At 38.2% G+C, this 24164-nt stretch overlaps 1 protein-coding gene across 4 annotated transcripts in view; it reads right to left on the bottom strand.

The window, feature by feature from the left end:
- Positions 1-3290: 3290 nt before the first annotated feature.
- The window catches only part of LOC306704819 (ryanodine receptor 1-like), a 47918-nt gene continuing 27044 nt past the window's right edge, over positions 3291-24164 (bottom strand). For 2 of the 4 annotated variants that reach the window (XM_079171347.1, XM_079171348.1), the window contains 33 exons: positions 23605-23775; positions 22666-22725; positions 22412-22546; positions 21818-21930; positions 21608-21704; positions 21412-21524; positions 21281-21332; positions 21105-21197; positions 17878-17977; positions 17691-17770; positions 17530-17606; positions 17336-17409; positions 14186-14266; positions 14003-14091; positions 13549-13677; positions 13364-13468; positions 9436-9517; positions 8031-9349; positions 7739-7821; positions 7309-7459; positions 7115-7201; positions 6689-6961; positions 6374-6504; positions 6200-6242; positions 5987-6120; positions 5794-5854; positions 5532-5678; positions 5310-5444; positions 5073-5229; positions 4827-4891; positions 4647-4747; positions 4503-4554; positions 3291-4424 (listed from right to left, as the gene is read on the bottom strand). In XM_079171347.1, coding sequence (XP_079027473.1) covers positions 4329-4424; positions 4503-4554; positions 4647-4747; positions 4827-4891; positions 5073-5229; positions 5310-5444; positions 5532-5678; positions 5794-5854; positions 5987-6120; positions 6200-6242; positions 6374-6504; positions 6689-6961; positions 7115-7201; positions 7309-7459; positions 7739-7821; positions 8031-9349; positions 9436-9517; positions 13364-13468; positions 13549-13677; positions 14003-14091; positions 14186-14266; positions 17336-17409; positions 17530-17606; positions 17691-17770; positions 17878-17977; positions 21105-21197; positions 21281-21332; positions 21412-21524; positions 21608-21704; positions 21818-21930; positions 22412-22546; positions 22666-22725; positions 23605-23775 — 4686 coding nt within the window. In that variant the 3' untranslated portion in view covers positions 3291-4328. The remainder of the gene's footprint in view (positions 4425-4502; positions 4555-4646; positions 4748-4826; positions 4892-5072; positions 5230-5309; positions 5445-5531; positions 5679-5793; positions 5855-5986; positions 6121-6199; positions 6243-6373; positions 6505-6688; positions 6962-7114; positions 7202-7308; positions 7460-7738; positions 7822-8030; positions 9350-9435; positions 9518-13363; positions 13469-13548; positions 13678-14002; positions 14092-14185; positions 14267-17335; positions 17410-17529; positions 17607-17690; positions 17771-17877; positions 17978-21104; positions 21198-21280; positions 21333-21411; positions 21525-21607; positions 21705-21817; positions 21931-22411; positions 22547-22665; positions 22726-23604; positions 23776-24164) is intronic. The other 2 variants (XM_079171349.1, XM_079171350.1) reach the window with 1 other exon arrangement.

Genomic DNA, 24164 nt, shown 5'->3' with positions numbered 1-24164 from the left:
CTCCGTATCCATAGCCTCTATGCAGCACATCATTAGAAAGTAAATCCACCACAATCAAAAGCATCAAAATCAGAGTCTGCCACTTCAAAGTCAAAGCTGTTAAAGTGAGGGGAGTCGAGTGCAGGGCTGCCGGTGTTGTACGCTCCTGTTGCTCCCATGCCAGGGAAATCCGTGTTGAGTGGCAGGTCAGGAGCTTTGGCTTCCAGATTAGGGAGCGAGCATGCGCCTAGGTAACCCATAGCAGAGGAAGCAGCAGCCCCTCCCATCAGCAGATAAACCGCCCTCACTGCCTCGGCATTACTGATAGTGCCATGGCGCAGACACCCAGCAGAATTCTGTGCACCTCCTTTATAACACTTTGTACGTGGAGAATTTCTGCCTGGTGGGATCGAGTGGTGTGAAAAAAACAAATATGTGACTCAACTATTTACCCTGATTACTTACAAGAAACGCTTACAGACAGAATAAACACACTTAACTCACCTTTCTCCCTTGGGGAAGAACAAGTCAGAGGCCCTGGGGAGGGGGCCTCTGTGTTGCTGACAAGTGGAGTTGGTTGACCTATGTCCAGGATTTGCTCAGGCACCAGATCTTGGAGTTTAATGCGTGGTGGTGCCACCTGATGACGCCTACACGGACTGATAGGTGATGAGAGACTCTATAGGAGATACAATAAGAACACGGTTGAGGAAAAATATGGGTTTGCTAAGAATTACAAGGATTTAATTTAGCAATTGATTGAAAAAGTAAGACATGCAGAGTGAATATATGTTGTGTAAAGACACAAAATAAAATGTTTTTTCATTCTAATGGTGATGCTCACAACATCACGACTCTCTACAGGTTTTCTAGCGGCGCGGCTCTTTGGTCCAGAACGAAATATTTTAACAATTATTGGATGGATTGCCATGAAGTTAGACATCCATGTCCCCCTCAGGATGATCCCTGAGGGATTGCCATCAGCCTCAGCCTCAGCTTTACTTTGTGTTTAGTACTCATTAGCCATTTAAAACCATATACCTGCTAAATATCAGCATGGTAGCGTTGCCACTGTAAGTGTAACTGTAATGCTGATGTTAGCATCACCTCAAAGTCCTGCTGTGTCTAAGTATAGCCTCACTGAGCCGCTAGTGTGGCTGTAGACTTTATTAGCATTACACATTTTCCAAAGCAATTACATTAACAAATATGCCTTATAAACTCACCTTTCTCACTTTTTTCAGTATATTCAGCCATTGACTAAAAAGTGATAAAAAATGCTTCTGTTATTACCTCCATACAAATCAAACAAATATCAACATGATCAATTCAAGTGCATACCAATGAAATATCTTGCAGTAGTGGAACGTGCAGTATTGGTGCCTGTAACTAGTATATTGCCTTCTACACACACAGTTGTTGGGAAATGCACGTTTTAGCTGCACAAGGTGGGTCCAGCCAATAACAGCAGTGGGATTCATTATAACTCCAGGGGGAAACGTTTCCAGTCTTTATGCCATAGGCTAAACTAACAGGCTTCTGGCTGTAGCTTCATATTTCCCAAAATAATGGAACTATTCCCCTAAGTAACTCATTGTCAATTTGTGAAATGCACCAGATGTGGACAGTATATCATTTCACTACAACAAGGCAAAGTGATTGGTAGAGAAAGCACAGTGAGCACCAGACCTGCAGTCTGCAGCGGTTTCAGCCAGCAGCAGCAGGTATTTATTCTGGGGAAGGATCAGGGCGAAGCAGCAATCCCTGCATCCACCAGAGGGTAACCTGGGCAGGTCCAGGATCTCCTTGCCTTCCACAATTGCCTCACAACTGTTCTGCAACAGTACCAGCTGGTCAGGAGGAGATGAGGCATCATGGCACACAAGGAGGCTGCCCTCAGCTGTTAGGAGCAGAAACCTCTTTTTCCACTGTTTGAAAATAAATCCACCTGTATAACAAAAGCAGGTTGGAAATAACAGGAAATAGTACTGTATGGAAAATAGTACTTGCTGGAGAAATGAATTCCAAAACACCCAAAAGCTTGTTGACAGTATATAAACATGGTGCAGTGATCATGACGGCAGCGGGAGCAGAACACTGGATTAAAGCATGAACACAGTCTGTCATTCCATCATTCCCACAGATTAGAGGCAGTCACATGGTTGGTGGATCGAGGGGCTGTGGGGCTCGACAAATCAGGTGATGTTGACGATAGCATCATCATAACATGCACACATATCTGGAGCGACTCATTCTATCACACAGTAACACAAACAACAACACGTACACACACTTTATTACAGCACATGACATAGTGACACAACCAAGAGTAGGTGATAAAAGTCCAAATAGAAGAAACTGAGATTTAGCTTCTGTTTATATTTGTATTGTATTTTCAGCACATCTTCAGATTGTTTTTTTTATCAGGGTTGAACTAAGAATTTCATAATACACTATATTCATTTTATGAATACAAATATTTTTAATTATAGGAGAAAATCATTCAGATTATCTTCATTGAATATATATCATAACATGTTATAATGTGTCATTTAATTTTGGCTCAAAGCTCTAAAGAGTTTAGGCAAACACTAAGAGGCAAAACACATCTATCATCCTAATGAACAACTATTCACTATCATCACACCACCATGCTGCCGAATCCAATTAAAATTCGACAACGTTTTTGTTTTAATAGGACAAAATTATAAACAAGACCAGCATTCATAAAAGCCTCATGGTGAACAGACATTTTTACCATAGAATCTAATGAGAACTGCAAAACTATCCTACTGTGTGTCATAAGAGAGGTCATCATTTTTGCTCACAAAATGTCACCACAGCGGTATTGATTGCTCAGTGAAGAAGAGGATCGACTCACCATACATCCTGAGCACCCCATGGTGGATCCCCGAGATGCTCATGTTAACGGTCGATGTGTCCGAGGCTCAGAGAGAACTGTTGGATGGGTGAAAAGCACATGTGGCTCAATGTGAGTTTTAATGCTCAGCCTTAATCCCTGTTCAGATGGGATGTACCACAGGGCCACAGTTCAGCGGCTTGGTCGGAAAATGGGTTTGTGACGAGATGTTACAGATAAACTGCTGCGTAGAGCGCTTATCAGCATGGCTGAACGATTTTAATATGTCTCTTTAATATCAGTTCAGTTTTACAAACGCAGAAATAAAAGTATTTTTGAATCAGTTTCAATAAATCTCTCATGGGCTCATTTCCTCTAATTTAAATCAAAATACAGAAAACAAGTTTACAACTGCAGAGACATCAACTTTAATTAGTAGATCAATCCATCACTGTGAATGATAAGCCAACAGCAGACAGAACGTCATCATGGCCCCAAAATGCACTTTTATTTTGCAATCATTTGCCTTTAAACAGTTCCACAGCAAGTAGGTCAGAGTCCTTTCTTGAATAATTTTGTTGTCAAATTGTAAAAATTGCTGATTTGTTAACACATGTCAGACAATCTAATTGAAATACCCTTTGATCACCACTTATCATATCATTTAGTAGAATATATTCACTGAACAGTAATTGAATCTATACAGTAAATGTTGCAGATTAGGACCCACATTTTAGGGATTTAAAGGATTGACATCACCATGTACCACCACATACATACAGTACACATACAATATGATGCTGATGAGTACAATGTCACAATACAATGACATTTATTCCTTATACAGAATTCATTAGTCATCACAAGCTTTAACTTGTCTTGAAAAACAATAAAGAAAATAATTTAAAATAAATCAACAGCTCCAGTATCTCAAGAAAATGAAACAGAGAAATAAATATGAATATTCTAAAGTGAAAGTGACAATAATCACAAAGGAAATATATAATTAATTTCAATAAAACTATTGATTACATATAAAGACAGAAAGGCAAAGTGTGAAGCGTACTTTCAAGCAACTATGCTCTGTTGTGGTAATTGATGCAGCTTGTGTCACTGCTTAAGCACTTTATCACATTCTCACATAAACAGTGGTTTTATCTTAGCAGACAACTAATTAAAACTAATTTATGGGAACCTTTAATGTCCCTAAATTAGTGATAGAGGCAACATTTTCATGCAAATGGATATGTTATTAAATAAATGATTACACTATACCAAACTAAAACTTGTTGTGAATCTCATTTGCATATAAGAAGGACAACCAAAGTTACCGAAGTTTGAAGTAATGTTCATGCTGTAAATTGTTCATTGAAAGATATTTTGCATTTTTCATGACAAAAGTGAAGTCATGAGTGTTGTCAGGAATGATGAACACAAGGACAGTTCAATAGTTGTAATTCTCCCTGCGTATGTGTGAAGTACTCGTGGGCTAGGAGAGTTGATCCTCATATTGCTTTCTGAAACAGTCTCCAGCAGGGTAGAAGTCCCAGCAACGCTCCTGGTACATCTTCCACACGTACGACTCCTAAAACAGAAGATGTAGAACAATAATCCAAAGAAGGACACAGCAAGAGAGGAAATACTTTATTTATTCAAAACTGACCTGCCCAGTGTGCTCCGTCTCATCTTTGTTGATAAGGTACATTAAGAAGAACCTGAAAAAGGACTCACATGTTAATATTATGTCATTGGCACACATACACAAACAGTACATGCACACACTGTAACACAGAGGAGGTGAACTCACATGTAATTGGCCAAGTTGTGTTCATCCAAAGTGTGAGTCTCAAAGCCATGTGGCGTTGTATCAAAGTAGTCACTTCCAATGCCACATATGAAGCATTTTGTCTGCACAAAAATCAGGGATGATGATTAAAATCCACGTTGTGTATACATTTGGAACAAGTGTCAACTGGAAGTGTCATACCTCCATGTCTTCCTTGACCTGCTCTTGTTGGTCTCTGAGTTCTCCAAAGGCATCAATGATCAGACCTACGGTATTTGTACAGTAACATTATCATTAGAAGTGTTTATGAAATCGCTAAAATGCCAAACATACCTTTAAATACCTTTCCTATATCAACAGTTTCAAGTAAGTCTCCAAAAGCTCCACACATTGTTCCCTTTTCCTTGTTTTATTCTAACCCAATGACATGACCAGCATTGTCTTTACCCTGAATAATGGCCAGTAGAATGACAATGACGAAGAAGAAGAAAGTGATATCAAAGACCACTCGATATAGCTCGTATTCATCTCCAGCAGGATCCTCTATCTCATCTCCGATTCCTCCACCAGCACGCACACCCACATACATGTGGAACAGGTAACACTGTGAAGGGAAGTGAAGACACGTCAGAGGTGCAGACACGACGGTAACAAAGTGCACGTCTTACAACAACAGTGACTTACAGTCATCATGTCATCGCATTTCATATCCGGTTCGTCCTCGTCCTCGCTCTTGTTGTAAAACTTGCGGAAGAAATTGAAGGCGATTACAGTGTAAAGGTACACCACCACAGCCAACAAGCCCACTGTCATCATGAGCTAGCAGAGACAAGAAGGAAAACAGAGTTAGTCCATTCAAACTGAAGCAAAAGGAATATCATCAACCTTTTCTTTTCGTGCACTTGCCTGTTTGCCATTGTGTGTGACTGAGGACAGGATAGTGCGCAGAGTCTTGACACCCATGGCAATGTCCAGCAAGTGGCAGGCGAAGAAGAAGTTGTTGTAATGGCCAAGCAGAGACATTATCGTGTACCAACAGAGATATAAGAAGGTCTACAAAGAGATAACAAGGAAGGTTATTTCAGTTCTCAGAGGCAAGGTCGTGTTCACATAGTATAGTACTGTATAGTATATTGTGCAATATACATGTATATATGAGTTTACATACACCGTCTGTGAACACAACACCAAATTTCCAGATTTGGTACTTGATGTCAACGGTGGTCGACCTAAAAAGAAACATTGATTGATATCCATTTAGGCACTGTACTCATATTTATACTGTTCTAGATGTAAGGGAATGCCTCATATAGAGCATATTGGCTCCTTTATTATTGGAAGAAGAAAGAAAAGTACTTTACCAGGCAAACACAGAGTTGTCTGGTTCCTCCTGTTTCTTCTCATGTTGTTGACTCACATCCAGGGAGGCTAAATCAACTCCCAGGAGCTCAGCAATTCTTTCTCTGCCATAAATGTCGCCGTACTTATCCAAAACCTGCACACAGGCATCACGTTACACATTAACAGGATCTACAGAGCCCATTTTAAATCAACTGAAATCAAACACAACTCACCTTTCTTTTGACAAATTTATCCCAATAGTTGTTTGGAAAAGAGCTGTGAAAAAGGGGACATTGTTTATCGAGTGAATTAAGAGGGAAAACCTGGTATTTGAAATGCTGATTAATGTCTTGTGTGCCCTTAAGAAGCATCTGATAGGAGACAAAATGATTTCTTCTTCTACATACGGTGTATTCAGGACCAGTCGGTCCCACTGGCCCTTAATGTCATCATCCTCAGGCTGCTCAGTGATATAGAGGCCGTCAAACTCCAGTTTTCTTGCAAGTTCTTTCTCCCTTTTAAAGATCACCAGTGGAATCTGACAACAAATAATTGCAAATCATGTTGAACTGTATGCAAAGTTTTAGAATCAATATCTAGTGTTAGGCAAGAACATGTTTCATAGTGCAAGACTCCAAGATTTAGATTTTCTAAATCCTTCTTTATTTTTTAATGTGGGGCAAAAGTGTCTATTTTTACACACTAAGCCGTGACCATCATACCTTGAGGCAGTTGTAGCCAATGATACAGATGAATGAGATGACTGTGTGCAAGGCAGCAATGAAGGTCAATGTGGGCTGCATGTAGCCAGTGCTCTCCTCTAAATAGAAATAAATTGGGACCTCTTCCTCGTCCTCATCTCCTTCATTCATTCCAGATCCCTCAGCCTCTTCCCCTGAGCCTTCAAACAACCCAGAGCCTTCGAACAGCCCGCTTCCCTCCAGATCCATCCCGGATCCTTCCATCTCCTCACCCTCAGGTGGGGAGTCAGACACCTGAACAGAACAGAATATTGTAGAGACAAGACAAGCTTGGTACAGTGGTAACGTTCTTCGTCTTTCAAACAGTAATTAAGTACAAAAGAAAGAAGTTAAACTTGTGTATTTGATACAAGCACGTAACACTGAGAGAAATATAAGAGTGTGTACCTTGTAGAACAGCAGAATGAAGTTCAAGGCAAATGCGAGGAACAACGCCAAAAAACGCAAGTTGTAGAAGTTTCTGGAGAGGTAGTTCTACAAATGAATGAGATGAATATTTTTGAGCTGATTTTAGTGAATTGGCAAAGATAGAGTGACATTGAAATCATGCTAGAAAATGTATCCGGAAACAAACGTGTCACCATGAATTTATTTCTTTGGGTTTCCAGCTCATTCCAGATTTGAAAACCTCCTTCCCTTTTCGGCTTCTTTTCTTTCTTTTTAGGAGATTTCTTTCGTTCTTCTGGCCTTTCTTCCTCCTTACTCTGGCCTTCTTTCTCTCCATTCTCAACACTGACAACCAAACACAGTGAGCTTATTGTTTCATGTATTTCATCAACATTAAAATCAAATCATGATGCACTAAGACTGTCACTGCTGCAGATGTTCAACACTATACATTTGTCTGTCTGCTTATGTTGTTCTTCTCCACATCCCCTACAGAGAGGTCTAGTTCTATCTTGTTATAATACTACAAGTGTATTTTCCATTATACACTGATAGTAATGTTGATAGTGCAGCATTTTGCGAGTCAGCAGAAGAAATGGCTAAATGGAAACGCAAGACTCTTACTCAGCCTTTTCAGGTTCTGGGGGAGGTTCCTCAACAGGAACAGGTTCAGGCGGTTTCTGGCTAGCGTCAGTCTCTTCTGGTCGCTGGAACAAAACAAAAGCAATTCCCAATGCTTCAGCCTTCCCTTAATTTATTATAAATGTTCTTCCTTTCAGTTTAACAAATACACGGTCTTAATTTTAGCATAAATTTGAAACTTGATCGCTAACCACTAAGGAACGGGATCGGCAGCCATCGAGCAATTTGCTAATATTTACATATTTTTATTACCCGAAGGCGCATTAAAACTCACCATTTTTCTCTTTGTTATAGGAGTTCCTTCAGGTGTCGGAGGTTCAACAGGTGATTCGACACCCATGTCTCCAAGTCCACCTGGAACATCAACACCTGGTATCCTCCCACCCTCTTTTTCCTGGGTATCCTCCTCCTCCTCCTCTCCACTCCCAGTCTCCCCAGTGTCCGTTACACCTCCAGTGTCTTGTTCTTCCCCTGTCCTTGGCTCCCCTGGTCCGTCTCCATGCACATCATCCTGTGTGGGATCCGGCATGCTAGCTAGAATCTCAGTGACGGTGATATTTTTAGCTCCCTCCACTAAGCCACCTCCAAACAGTGTTTGCCAGATGATCATAAAGAAGCCTTTGCACACATTGTAAATGAAGTGTAGTATACTCATTAGGATGGTCCAGAAAAAGGTGGACAAAGCCACCACAATCTCCTTGAAGGTCATCTTTCTCACTCTGCGATATTGTCTGCGGAGGTTACGGAAGGTGAAAATGCTAAAGAAGCAAAGCACGCTGTTTATGAAATCTACAAAGGCAGAGCTTGATTCGGGCGGCGCTTCCTCTCCGTTGTCTTCATCGCCTCCTCCATTTGCTACCCCTCCTGGTCCTCCCTCACCTCCACCTTCATCTCCTTCATCATCTTCCTCCCCCTTTCCCTCTTCCTCCTGCTCTGAAATTTGCGAGGCTATATTCATCTCAAAGATGGTGTCCTCACAGAAGTTCACAAACATTTCCATCTTCTCTGATTCACCACCCTCATTGACAACGTTAAAGATAAACTGTTGTTTGGACTCTCTGACCTGGGGCATCTCCCACTGTTTGCGGTTTACTTCAGTGATTTCAAAGTAGATGCGCTCAATCTTTCTGCTGGCGCCCATTATCTCAATACGTCCCAAGAAGGGGCGGAAGTAGTTCAGCACACTATCTGCTTGTTCTAGGAAGTTCTTTAGCCTGATGTCATGGGGGACATGCTCAGACAGGTTGGTGAGCAGCACTGCGATGTTGAATCCGATGTCCTTGGCGGGTTCCTGAAAGCGATTGGCGAACTCCTCATAGTGGATCATGTCATTCTCATCTGCTTCTGAGCAGGACAACAGGAACTGGATCTCAGACGGGGAGTACTGTTTCTGACTGTCCATGGCCTTGTGGAAGTCCTTCTTGGAGATCAGCCCTCGAGGATCTGTGACGTAATCACGGAAAGCATCCGAAGCCACAATGTCTTTCAGTTTGAGGAACATGTCAAAGAACTTGAGGATCATCTCCACGTTGCTGGAAGACTCTACCAGCATGTCTACCATCTGGCGCGCAATTGTACCGTTTACCACGTTTCCTGAATAATACAGAGTAGAATTAAGACAGAGATTTGAAAAGAACAAAACAGGAAAAGATGAAGACTGATAAAAAAAACTTGTTTACCCTCTAACAGTGAGAGCAACATCACAACCATGTCTTTCTGTAGGTCAAGAAGCTCCTTCAGCAGACCAATCTGGCTGGAGTCCTGTGACCATGAAAAGATGCACAAGATATTACAGTAATGGCAACTGATTTTTTTTTATCATTTCAAAACATGAGGGGTTTGCATAGATTTATAGAGATGCAATAACATTTAATAACACAAATCAAGTTTTAAAAGTTATCACACAAAATTATTTGAACATATTAACACAGTAACAAAGATGGGGGCTGCAAAAATAAGTTAAATAATCAAACCTTCATGCCGAGAGAGAATTTCTAAAAATGGTTCAGGAAAACTTATGTACAGCTAAAGTCTGGTTTCAATGTCATCATCATATTTCTATTTCTATAAATTTATTTTCTATTTTTGTCTATGAAATACAAACAAAAGTTAAATGTCAATTATTTCTATGTGAATTGTGACCAACTGTTCATGACCGCGAGCATTATATTATATAGCTGAAGCTTTTGTAACACAGAACAAACATATTACCAACGCATCCATAAAGGTTACATCTGAGAAACTGTTGTCTGAAAAAGCCAACAGGTTTTCATTGTAAACAAACACTAGACTACCTGCTAATAATAAAGAACAGAATACTTTGTGATGCCGCTTGGCATATATTCATATATTCATATTATCTTCAGATGGTTTGTGTTTGGACATTCATAGCCTCATCCTTAAGATGCCATGGATCGCTATGAACCATAACAGAATTTCACTTGAATTACCATTAGTTGCCTGCTCAAATGTATTCATATATGTGTATATATACTATACAAATATATACTAGTGTTATGTTAATGCTTAAATAGTGTTATAACCAAAGCCACCAGAACCCACAGAGCAACACAACACAAATAGAAAGCATGTTCCTTGAGGTTAATTATTAGTGAATGAAAATTGCAACAGAATCCTAACTAGTGTTAAATGTGTGCACAAAAAGTGATGGATGTCACATTAAAATGTATATTCCAACACCAAATAATCTCATATTAAAGTGTATACTCCAACAGTGGAGGTTAAAAGTCAATCCTTCTCTCAGAAAGTTTTGTAGTCACCTGCTTTTTTGGTATAAAAGAAGTGATCCAGCTAAAACAATGTTTGTTAGTCACAATATTGTTGTGTTTTAAAATTCCTGGTGCTGTGCATAATACCGGTAATTGCTTAACAAAGAAAACCACTTTGTCGTAAGGAGAATATTGTCTTGTCTGGAAATCGATGTTCAGTATGCTATTAACTGTTGCCTGACAGTATGCATAAGCAGGTGCTCAAGATTTTACTCAAGTGCTTAGAAAAAGACACACTGATCTGATAATAATGTACTTTGCAATCTTGTGATCATACCTTCATCCAATTATTCTCTTAGGATCTGTTTGTGTGTGTTTATTGAATCGTTATTTCTTCATGAAGTCGTGATGTAACAATTGCACTGGAATTTTACAGTAATTGTGTGTGCTTTGGGATTTCATATGTATGTTTACCTGCTTTTTAAAAATGCTGAACTTCTATTTTGTACTCCTTTAAAAACCATCAAAAATGTATTTTAACATCAGGATGAATTTTGACTAAAATGTTAATAAGTAATTGGTGGTAAAATAGAAACAAATTAAATACATTTTCAGTTTCAGGGTGAGAAATACCTTCTAAAATGCATTTAAAAAGGTAATATATGTGGTTTAATGATCTGTGTGGTCTAAGAGTCTAAGATTACCTTTGACTTAAGTCTTCGGTTATTGCATTAGGTTTATACTTAAGGGAACAGTGTAAGGGAACCATTAATATCTAAATAGGGAGCGGGTCGTCTTCGTGGAGCCCGCAGTGTTTCTACATCAGCCAAGAACGGACAAACCAAAAACTGACTCTAGCTAGGATCTATCCACATTTTTAAGTTACCTGAAGATCACCGTAGTGTTTTCTACACATTTAGAAAGAGAGGGCTGAGCGGAGGGATATTCAGTTAGTTGCAATCTGCAACCTCAGCGCTAGATACCACTAAATCCTACTCGCTGGTCTTTTAATGCAAAAAGCCTCACAAAAGTTCCTTTTGCAATCATCTTAATGACTTTACAAAAAAATGATATGATGTTTCTTTAGATTGCTCACGAATATTAGTAATTTTTGAAATGTGTATTAAAACAAATTAATCAAAAAAGCTGCGTGTCTTTTTTGTCTTTAACAACTGGATACGTTGCTTTTCATGTGACACACTAAATGCTTTGTTTTCATTTCCATTATATACAAGCTCCCGATTAAGACATTTCTTTAAAAGCAGGTGGGTATAAAACAACCTGATAAAGGAAACCAACATTGAATAGATTACAAACTAGTAAACACAATATCACATCAATAGATAAATAAAATGGATACATACTTTACCCTGCATTGACCATGTGGAAGACAGTTTAAATGGTAGATAAATTATTCAGTACAATTAATCACATAACATTTGCAAATACTCTTGTGTATGACAAATGTTTTCTTTTGTTTAACAGTAAAACAATGTTTGGGCTAGTACAGATAATACACTATAATACAATAATAACATCACATCTTTTACATACTGTACTGTGATTAGTTTACTTTTTGAAAATTAAACATTTCAAATAAACCACTGGTTTACCACAGTATTTCAAATATGATGACTATAAGACAGAACAGCTGATACTTCAGGTCAAGGAGGACTGCACAGGGGAAAGTAATATTGTGTTAGTCATCGTGTGTCTGAGGAGTATTCTGAGCTGGCTCTGCTCTAAAGTTGAATGTACGATTAAAGGGTTATGCATGCAAAACATTGTGCTAATAGTAAAGATGTGCTATTAGACTCAGTCATCCACAGAGGATGACTGCACTGCATAGAGTGGACAAGTCATGTGATTTCCCTCAAAGCATCTTTCTTTTGTAGCAAAAAAGGTGCATCATTTACACTGAAAAGTGATTCCACACTTTCGGTCAGGTTTGTTTGTTAAATAGTTAAATGGCCTTTAAGTGCATTTTATATTATATTATACTTTGATAATGAATACATTTTATTATTCACAAAAACGTAACGGTATAGAACCGTTTGGGAAAAGTTTGATGATGTGTATTACATTAAATGCATATTAAAGGCCTTTTTTCACAAAAGACATTTTGACTTGTCATAGACGGAAAAGCACAGGTGTCACAAACAACGTTAACTTAATGTACTATTCAAGTGTCCCAGTTAAGCCATGACAGTATGACATGTAGAACACCAGGACCCTGAAACCAAAGCATTCATCATTCATTTGATCATTTACAACTGTGCTTTCCCTGCTGTGACACGTAAAACTGTCTTTTGTGAAAAAGGTGTCCTTTCAGACTTAATATGAATGTGAAGAACCACTTTAAAAACCAGCTCATTCTGGAAATACAAATAAATGGTTGAAATACTTCAAGAATCAAGAAATCCACAGTGACTTTGTTATCTAAATGTAACATTCAGGCTTATTCTAAGAAGTGTAAACTGGCCACCTACGTTTACAAGCATGTTCACTATAAGGCCTGAGACAACACGATATGCTTTGTACTGTTATACGAATATGTCAACAGAAAGACGTTCTTGAAGGCTTAGCAATGACGGTGTGATTTTGTGAACTTCCACTAACATGAGTGCTGTACGTTTACCCTCACTTTTGAGATTCATGATAACTTAACAGATCAAAATCAAACAGAAATTGACTGCAAAAAAGCATTACGCTTTCATCGTTACCATCGATTTCTGTCATAGTCACTAACAATAAAATGTTATGATTTGAAAGCTGTATGACAGATTTATTCTGTCAATATTGATCGTACAGCTCCGGCTAGGTCCAAACATGAAGTTGCAGTAAGGCAACACAAGCTATTTGAATGGCATGTGCGTACCTGTGCCAGCTTCATCATCATATGGGCAAAGACATGAAGGAACCCGACAATGGCATCCCACAGCCTGCTATGGGTCAGGGACTGCTGGTTGCCAGTGCACGGACCCTGAACAGAGAAACGGTGTGTTACACACACACACAATAAACAACCAGCAAGTGTAAATTCCTGACTTGTTCTAATTGTACCTGAATATATTCAGTTAGGCTGTTGAAAATCTGTTTTGCCACTGTCATAGCTTTGGAGAAATTCTTTTTGCCTGGTTCATCAATGATGTCCTTGCCGGAGTAATACCAGTAGAAATCACTGATAGACTCCTTGATTGAAAAAAAGAGAGAGGTAAGTAGAGTTTTTCCATTTGATGAAAATACTTTTAAACACAAGTGGTTTATCTGGATAAAAGGTCTATCCCCTTTTGGATCAATTTAAAATGTCTGTCCCGATCTTTGGACTTTCTTGATTATTTGCGCTATCAAATAAAAAGCCTTTTGGGAACTATAAAATGACTTAAAATTCATGATTGAACACAAAGTATGACTATTCAATAGCACTTACCATTACACATGTCGTTTTAGTGAGAATGTAATCTTATTTTTAATCTTTATTAACTGCAGCCTCATTAGGCTAAATGAAAAGTTGCACCTGGAGTCTGAGGAGGTAATCAACGGTGCAGATGATGATGTTGATGGTAGTTGTGCTGCCCGTCTGTGTCCGCAGGTAGTTCTGGAAATCTGCAGCGAAGTAGGGATCATTTTGAAAAGTAGTATTGCTCGACAATGTTTGCTTTAATGAAAATGATAACTTGGAAACACGAGTCATTCTCACCGTTATTGTGACCTTCACAAAGCAGCTGCAGGAAACGGAAGAGGTCACAGGTGAACTCATCATCTGACATCACTTTCTCATCTAAAACAAATGAAATGAACAAAACAATTAAATCACAGTCTAAAATCAGGTTGAGATCAGATAACATACAATGATTAAAAGTCTTACTGTAGATTACTAAAACAGTGTTATACATCATATAATCAGGAAAGTAAATATAATTAATTACTCAACTTACCATCATCTCCAAAAGACACTGAAATAACCACCTCTGACCGTGTTTTGCTTTTTTTAAATAATAAATTAAAGAATGAGTCACACTAATTTGTATAAAATAATATTAATAGAAGAGATGCCTGTGGTCTGACAATGGCCTCACATACAATCAAATGCCAAACATCACAGGGGGCATCAGCATCACATGCATACAGTTAACGTATAAACATATGTGACATAAAGATACATTAACAACATGTATACACTAAGCAGACAATGATGCCTTGTTGTACAGATAGACAGACAACATTAAAGTTAAAACATTGCAGTACTCAGGGGTGAACCGGTGCATCTGATGTTTTACTGGTGGGCTGATTAATTGACCTATATTTGTATTTTATTGCATAAAGAATGTATAAATTGAGTAAAAAAGGGAAAACCAGGATTTATAAGTGTGTATCATCCCATACAAAAAAAATCGCTGCACCTGTTTGAAATATTCCACTAAAATGGGCTGTATACTGTGTATGTACTGTATATATTAAAATCCCAGTTCACCACTGGCTGTAATGAATACACACAAAGACACAGAATCATGCTGCACACACCAACTTTACTCTCCTGCAGCAGAGTTAAATATCAGAGAGGTTGGGGTGTTGTCCATCAAAATTTCGAAAATAATCCAGCGAATGATGTAGTTCATCAGGGAAAAAGACTGCACATTCTTTGCTCAAAATAAAATTACAGTTTGAACAACGAATGACTTGCGTTGGAAAAATGTGTAATAAGTTATTACGGTTGTGTAAAGTAGGAGCTCCATTACTATAGAGTGCTGCAGGGAAGACATGTTTTTGTAGGCCAACTCCGAAAGTTAGCATCCCACTGGTTCCCTCTTCAAAGAAGCCAAGGGGATTGTTCTGTTGGTTTTTGGATTGTTAAAAAAGCTCTGTGGCAAACAAACGTTCATGATACTTACATGTTATGTTCAGCAAGATAATCACAGATAACCACTTCTATGATTTTTAAAGCCTAAATGCAATCGGCAGAAAGTTTACGTCAGGCTTTAAACAAACAACAACACGGCCGCATGAATGCGAGTATACACAACGAGGCTGTAAAGGTGGACTAGTCGGCATGTTGTAGTCTCATTTAGCTACTTGTTAGCAGCCATCTATTTCAGGACACTTAAAAGCTTCAAACTTCACCAGACTGGTATTTATTATATATATATTTACTGACCCATTTTATATTGAAGAATAAAACCTTAAAATCTATTAAGCTTGTGTTAACCACAGACCTCATTTCAGCCATCTTATCAAAACCCAATTTTCAAAATCCATTGACTTTGAGACGAGGGAACCAGAAGTGCAAAAGTAGATGCTAACTTATTTCCGGGTTTAGGACTTATTCCTCCAGCACTCTATTTCTAACAAATTATGTTTATGATGGTTTCACCTATACAGTTTTTGTAGTTTTCATGAGGAAAAAAAAGACCGGATTCCATTCATTGCCTTTTAAAATGAACAATGAATGTGAGGAGGGGCACGAGCTATGAACATGAAAGATGGAGAGAGGTATCCAATCCTCTCTTGGTGGAATGTCAGCGTTAGAAATTGAAGTGATGTAGCAAAATGGACAGAGGAGGGAAAGAAGAATAAGAGAAACAGAGAGGCAGATGGACAGAAACATGAATTACCCCGGTTCAACTCTGAGGACCATGAAAGGAGGGACAAGGGAGAGGTGGCAGTGATCGTGGGGAAGGGAGAGAGGATCAGTGTGTTGACAACAGTAGAGGACTAAGAGATGAGGAGGGGGAGATTAACAACATTCCATGGCAAATTCATTCATATTCAAATGAACCTCCAGAATTAGATGACAACAAGTTGGGAAAACAGCGGGTGAGGCCCAATCAACAAGTCAAACTAGCATACAAACAAAAAACTTAAATCAAAAATCCTTAAATCTCATCCTTCAACAGTTAAACAAGTGTTAATATTTCATGTTAGGGAACTTATCACTCAATCAAATCAACATGTGTAGAGTAAATATGACAAATGGAAAACGTTTAGAGGAAGATTAATTAATAGATGCTCAGACTGTTTATTTATTAATTAACGTTGTATCTGTATTGGTTAATTAATTTTTGTTATGTTAATGATGATGAAGCATCACTTGACCAGCCATTTGTTGATTTGGGTTTTTTCATTTTGACTTTAATGTAAAATCTGATACTTGATAGAGTGGAGTTCTTTGCTCCATAATTATCCCTCCAAAATGTATATGATGTTGCTCAAAAATATGAAATCTCCTTTGTTTTTTGCATGAATTTCCTACATAATGCACAGAAGGAACCTATTTGTGATTTTTTTAAACAAAAACAGTATTCATATCAAGTAAAGCGACCCAGATCTCTTGCACACGTAGAAAACGTTTTTCAACCATAAGCATGATTTCAATTTTGTTTATCATAAAACAATCTGATGAAGGTTTGTACTATGATGCTAAATGTAGTTAATGTAGCTTTAGCAGCTGTTGTTCACAAGAGTGCAGCTGTCATTTACTTGTGCTGCAGCTTTATTAAAGTTGTGGTACAATGAATAATGGTATCACTTTGGTTTGAGTTGTTAAATTGTTTCTACAAATCATTTCTACAGACGCTTCAGATCGACTTTGTTTACTTTGGTGTTGTTTACAAAATGTGTGCCATCTTCACTTGTGTCCCATCATGTCCTGGTGAATATGTACTTTAATGTGAAATGAGATGGGTAAACCAAGTGTACTTAACAATGTAATCTGTGCCTTAAAATGATGCAGGTAGTCTATTAAATGGTGATATCAAACACTAGCCGTGGGTTGATCTCTTGTCTGCTGCAGCGTTGGCCCATATATGAGGTGTGAAAAAGTGATGCAGATGAAAAGAGTATGGAGACTTACTAGTGCCCTCCTCTGAAACCATGCCCAGCCCCTCTGCCTTGTTCTGCCTCTCAAACGCATTTAGATCCAGGACACTGTAGAGATCATAAACTCATTATTAGACACTCCTCAAATGACTTCACTTAAAATGTAAATATTGTTGATGTCAAAATCAATACAAAGTGGAGAATTGTAATAATCAATTGAAAACTGACCTGCATGTCTGCATCAGTGCCTGGACACTCAAAAAGAAGCCTACGTCCTTCTTATCCCTCAAGTACTCCAGCATTTTCTGACAAAAGAAGAAGGGGGTAATCCGTATAAGTGCTGCTTTAACTTCAAATTGAACAAGACACAATGTTTTAAGGACACATACCCGTTGAACCTCACTGTTTCCGCCGTTGAGGATAGAGATGCCCAGCTTGAGGGTTGTAGTCACCATTGGTCCAGTCTCACCTACATGAAAAAAGACAAATTCATAAACTTGGCAAGAGCAAACTGAATCACCGCGCAGCAAAGTATGCAGGCAAAAAGTGTGGACCGCAGATGTGGAGCAAGGCTACCTTTGCAGGCACTGATCATTTGTAGAACCATCTCTGCAGCTCCACGATTATGAAGTCTGGACTGCTGGTACAAGAGCCTTTGTTTCTCCATTTCTTTTTCCTGTGGGATACACAAACATTATGAGCATTTGGTGCTCTCAAATATTACCAAGAGAATTTAAATAGATAGAGTGGACTCTTTCACGTCAGATATTTGATGAAATATTCAGCGCCAATCTTAATTACAGCAGGATTGGGTTGCACCAGCTATTCACACATCCATTACTAACTTTAATTGTGAAGTCCTTCCTACATTCTTAGTAACCTCCAGTTTCAAACTGGGTTGCACAATTAAAACTTGTCTTAGCTAATAAAGACTTAAGTAATGTGTAAATCAGTTGCTAGAAAACATCTAAAGTGCTTATCAATAAAGAGTAATGAACTATATGTAAACAGGAAGTCAGTGTAGCATCACAAGCTAGCATAACTTATTGGAAAGAAAACGTTTGTTTTGTCAGTTGGTTTAGTTAGCTATTTACATCCGGCAGCTACTGGTAATTATTTATACTTTAAATATTTTTCAAACAACAAATACTGACACAAGAACCTTAATTTGAGTGATTGAAGCTGTAGGTCCTCACACGGACTTCCTGACGGTAGCACTTCAGATGTCCGGTGTCCATGTCCGATCTAATGTATTGAAAATGTAAAGTTGTTCGATAAATCCTTTGTTGTGAATCTAATCTATTTGCGCCAAGCACTGAAACTGTTTTGTTCCTTTTTCAGATAAAGTTTTTGATACTCCACTTAAACTTGTTTGTAAGAACTATGCTATGTCTGAACTCACTGTTGCAACCGGCTCCAGGTGTTAACATGTAACACAAAAATAAAAGTTGTCCAGTCTATCTATTCTGATTCTTAATTTCAATACACATTCACTCTCCTTTCACTCAAGTCCCTAACTCTTCAATATATTACAGTCCAATCAACTTACCGTTTTTTTCTCAAGTGGTCCATACCTGCAGCGTTGCTCATCGATACATAATCTTTAAAGAGACATGATCTACAAATTGGTAAGTTTTGTGATTAACAAAATCGATGTTATGTCATGCTCTTTCCCTTTCGTATATCACTTACAGTTGATTTTCTTCTCTCTTCTATTGTCTTTTCACAAGCATTTGCATTATGGGTTGAACTTGTTACATTGAAAGTACCTGGCTGACACTTGCACACATTCAGTCACCCAACTTTATTAGTCATGGAGTTGTTACTCTACTTGTTCACGTTTGCTGGCTGGAGCAAGCGTTAGACTACAGGAAGCAGCCCCATCAGCTTAGCATTTTAGCCATATAGTTTACCAAAGTGTCTTTATTGCAGCAGCTCTGCAAATAAGACACTTATTACATTACAAGAGCCGTAATCCTTCTGTATCGGAGATATTTCTTTGGCATTTCATAGCAGCGTAATTTTGCTTTATGAAATGTTTTTTTAAAAATGTATGTAAAAATAATAATAATTTAAAAAAACATTACTCTGGCTCTAAATGGCCTTTAATCTCTATTTGTGCAAATGCACAATTCTTGATTCATAGATTGGTGCCAACTGAGAATGAAATGCCATTTTAGAAAGAATGGCATTCATATAAATATCTCTGAATTCAGAGGACAAATTGACATTCCTCTGTTAAGCCACATCACAAATCAACTTGTAACATCCCACATTCTGATCCTAAAACACCCCCCCGCCCATCCCTTCCCACTTCCAACCCCCCTCCCACCCACCCACGTATGCCTGTTCATGCTCTACCCACTATGTGTGGTGCAGTTGGACCTCGAACTGCAGTCCCTGACTCTCTATTTCAACCTGATTATGAACTATGCACTCTATGGTGTATGTGACTTTCAAAACTATGAGTATGTGTATGAAAATATAGCTTTTAATGTTGCATGTTCTACACTGGCTTTCACTGTAGTCTGTCAGTACGCTATGTGAGTGGGGGAAGGGAACATTGATCAGTCGCATTCAGTTAATGAAGACTGCTGTTATGAAAGTGAGGGGGATTACATGGAGCGATGGGGAAAGAGACAGAGAGAAAGAAAAATGGGACAGCTATATAAACTGGGAGGAATGACATCACTAGTCAATGAGTTTGGGTTAAATCACATTCACAATCATTTTCATTCTAATGGCCTTCAATAACACATCTAATATCATCTCCAGCCTTGTCTTTTAGCATGTCTAACTCCCCAGTTTGATATAATTTTTGCATTTATAAATATTTTTTAATAGTTTAAAGCGACAATAAGTGTTGAAAAAGCACAAATTGTTTATGGTCAGGCAAACAACTTTTTTTTTTTAAATAGTTGAGCTCCAGTTACTTTAAACAGTGACGTCAGCACTGGATGTGTCAATGAGTACAGTGTGTGAGACTCCTAAACCTGTCACTAGGAATATAGTAAAGGCCGTGGCAGCTGGACTTTCCTTTCAAAGTAAACCATGAAGTACAAAGAGCCTGTCCACTCTAATTATGTGAGCTGTGCGTACAAATAGAGTTATGGTGCAATAGGAAAATCTTTGAGCAACATTTTTCTTACACATTGTTTGATCTTCATAACTTTATTATAAATGGTGTATATTGTCTATCAAGCTAAGTTAAAATGTTTAAAAATGAAAAATTTTGCAGTGAATTTGTATTAGTCTGATGATTATTATTTTGATTATCTTTATTAATATTGTTGATGTTAAATTACATTCATTTAATCTAATTAGACCCAATCCAGATTCGATGCGCACAAAAGTGTGAACAGGACTAATAGTCCTTCTAAAACAGTAAATGATACAATAAAATAATTGTAGTGCTACAACAACACTGAAATTAGAGCACAATGACATTCTGTAGCAGGATATGAAAAGATTAGGGCACATATAGTAAAAAAAAAGAACCCATCTGGATTGGAGCTTAAGAGTTTCTAAATCAAGCAACTCACAATGAATGAAGCAACATACCAACAGAAGAGACAGAGCACAGCCAGAACAGACAGAACAGACAGAGGGAATGAGACAAAAACAAAGAGAGAGAGAGAGAGAGAGAGAGAGAGAGAGAGAGAGAGAGAGAGAGAGAGAGAGAGAGAGAGAGAGAGAGAGAGAGAGGTGGTTGTGAAGTAATGTTCTGATAATGACGTCACTCGGTGCGTTGAGAGCTACCGCTCCACTGTGTTCCTGGTCCCTAGCCCCTGGTCGCCCATTACCAGTTCTGTTTGTCGCACCTCAAAGGACATCTCATCCTCAGCATTTTCCAACATTTCCTCTCCCCCTTCTTCTTCCTCACCAATATGGCAACTCTAAATAAAGGAAAAAATACAAGTGTCAAAGTACATAATGCGCAAACTTCAACGCATGGTCAAAACCCTTTGTGATGACTCACCTTTGCCATAATTTCTGCATATGCCATATAAAGATGATCGGTATCAAGTTTACTGAAATTGAGACAGAAGAAGACAGTTGGTAATCGAGGAATAACATGCCACACATTACAGCGTCGAGGACCCATCTAACCTCTTTTCTGTCAGAGCGGTACGACTGAAATGCAGAATAAGCTGGTGGAGGGGATCTGGCTTTGTTTCTCGTTCATGCTCCTCTTCATCTCCTTCCTCTTGCTCCATTGCTTTCTGGGATGTACAAGGGGAGGAAGGTGAGCAATGGCATAGAAAAAAAAATATTCAAGATGAAACAGATGTGAGATGACACTCACGGATAAGTCGTCTATCATCCTGTCTTCAAATGAGTAACCCTCAGAGTGAAGCCAATTGCGTTTGTATCCCTCAAGGAACATGTTTGAAGCTCTATGCCTACAACGCAAAAAAACAAACAACAACTTGTATTTGCGCTTAAATACCTGGAATATTCATCGTAACACCTGATACTGTACATGTCAGTTCTAACCTTGGTGTACCTTCCTCACCTTGGAATGTTGTATAGTGGCGTCATCCTAAAGCAAGCGACCACAGCCCTGCGTCTCTGCTTGGACAACAGTTTGTGCCACACCATCTTCTTGGATTTAAACGGGTGCTCCGTCTGTACATGTGAAGGTATACATTGGCAAAGCGACCAAAATAATTCCTTTTGTAACTCTTTATGTACAGCAGGAAAAGCCTGAGGCCGTTCGTTGTCAAAGACTGAATCCCCCCCAAAATGATATAATATTCTGAGCACAGCGGTACAAAGCAATTTTTTTAAACCTGTAATTAAAAAAAAACTTGAAGTTAGGCTTCGGTGATGGTCACCTCTTATTTTCTGTTGTTATTTGCTGTCTTGTAAAAAAGTAGATTTATTCATATGGCGATAATTGCATTATTGATACACATTGTGCTTCGACCAAACTCAAAAATATTGAGCAATTTGTTGATAATTTCTCACATACACACAACAGTAAAATGTTCACATTTGATTCAAATAATATGTACACAACTAGTCAAGCTGTCATTCTCACACTCATATCTACTGGAGAGGCAGTAAGCCTCTGCTACAGTTAGCACAGGTCAATTTGGCAACTCACGACTTCAAGGTGGTAGAGGACAGCAGAAACCTCCTGCACTCTCTTGACAACTTTCATTGGCGCGTCAGCATCTTCGGCCTTCCCTGCCATCTCCTTATACAGGGCCATCTGCCAGCGCATGGATGGGTTGTCCACCTTCCCACAACACAGGGATACAGAGCTTTCTGATATGCATTGTGACTGATTATTATCACTAATCCGAATCCTTGGAAGTAAATACATCACGGTTGGACTAACAGTCCATGAGTTTATACCTTGCCCTGAAGATGAAGGTTGTTCTGTAGGAACTCTCTTACTTCTTCATCAGTGTCTCTCTGTGAAGTAAAACATCTGATCAACCATTATCCCCCCAAAACGGTTTGGGAGGTAAAACTATCATGGAATGGTTATTTTACTAAAGTAATTAACATGATACAAATCAGACAACATATGTTTAAGAGAATCAAGTTGGGTAACACTTTCTATAAAGCTCATGTCTATAATGCATTATAAACATTCTTGAAATGCGTTATAATCAGCTTATAGCACTGTGAAAATCATAGTTCTATGGACTCCTAAATAATTATAATGCTTTATGAAACTAATCATAACATATTATAAAGCATTTTAAAATGACTGATAAGGTCAAGTGTCATAATACTTCATAATTGCTGGTCTCTCACTGACATTTTTTTTGAAAGAATCATAGTGTATTATAAGTCCCATTAATATCTTTTTACAACGCATTTCAATCACTGTTATAATGTGATTATAAATTAAAAATTGAGTTGCAATTTTTTGCTTCAACTAAAGTCAAAATGAATTTAAGAAAGTGTTCTATGTTGTTGCATAGATTTGATATTTTTTTTCCTTTTACTTGAAGCAAACAATGACCACTTAGAGTTATTTTTAATCACATTATAACACATTATAACAGTGATTATAATGCAAACTAAAAAATTATATAGTTTTACAACAATGATCCTTTGCAAAAAATATCAGTGATTATTATGATACGTGACTTTATAAATCATTATAAAATGCTTTAGAATTTAAGATTATAGTTATAAAGCATTACGAATATTTATTAGTGTTTATAATTCTAATTATACAGTGGTATAAGCAGATTATAAGGTATTATGAGTATATAATGGATTATAGACAGGGGCGCCATAGAAAGTGTCTCTCGTTCATTCAAAATCAGAAAAAACTACCAAAGAGTATCTGATCTTGGCCAAGTTGATAAGCTCCTGATCAGCGGGGGAGCACATGTTGAGGCCTATGGGGAGCATCTTTTTCAAGGCAGCCACAATAAGTGAAGTCTGCACAGAGTAACGATCTCCACGCTTTTTCTTCTTGGTACGTTCAGTATCTGAGCCTCCACCCTGAGAAAAGGGACAATAACCAGAAAGCATTCACAGCATCTCATAAAACGCCAGAGGTATGACACGAACACATTACAGCCTTGATTCAAAGTCTGGCAGTCGCTTTCATAGAAATAAGCCCTCGTTAGTGATTACCTCTTGCTCTCCTATAATTCTAGGAATGACTGCAACACGACAAGAGCAAAAATGCAATTGATTCTATGTATTTGCTAATGAACATCACACAAAGTAAACATCAAATGAATAAAGATTTATGACAAACCTTGGTGATCATTTTTATACAAAAACATTGAACATCATCCTACCTTTTAGTAATGATTGAGCACTATACAGTACTGCAAGCCGTTCCTTATGCAAATATGCAAACAGTAGATCTCTCCATGTAGAAA

This window comes from Pholis gunnellus, assembly GCF_910591455.1.
Source record: "Pholis gunnellus genome assembly, chromosome: 13".
NCBI classification, from domain to species: Eukaryota; Metazoa; Chordata; class Actinopteri; order Perciformes; family Pholidae; genus Pholis; species Pholis gunnellus.
The sequence above is the reverse complement of the archived record's forward strand: the minus strand, read 5'-3'. Positions and strand labels throughout refer to the sequence as shown.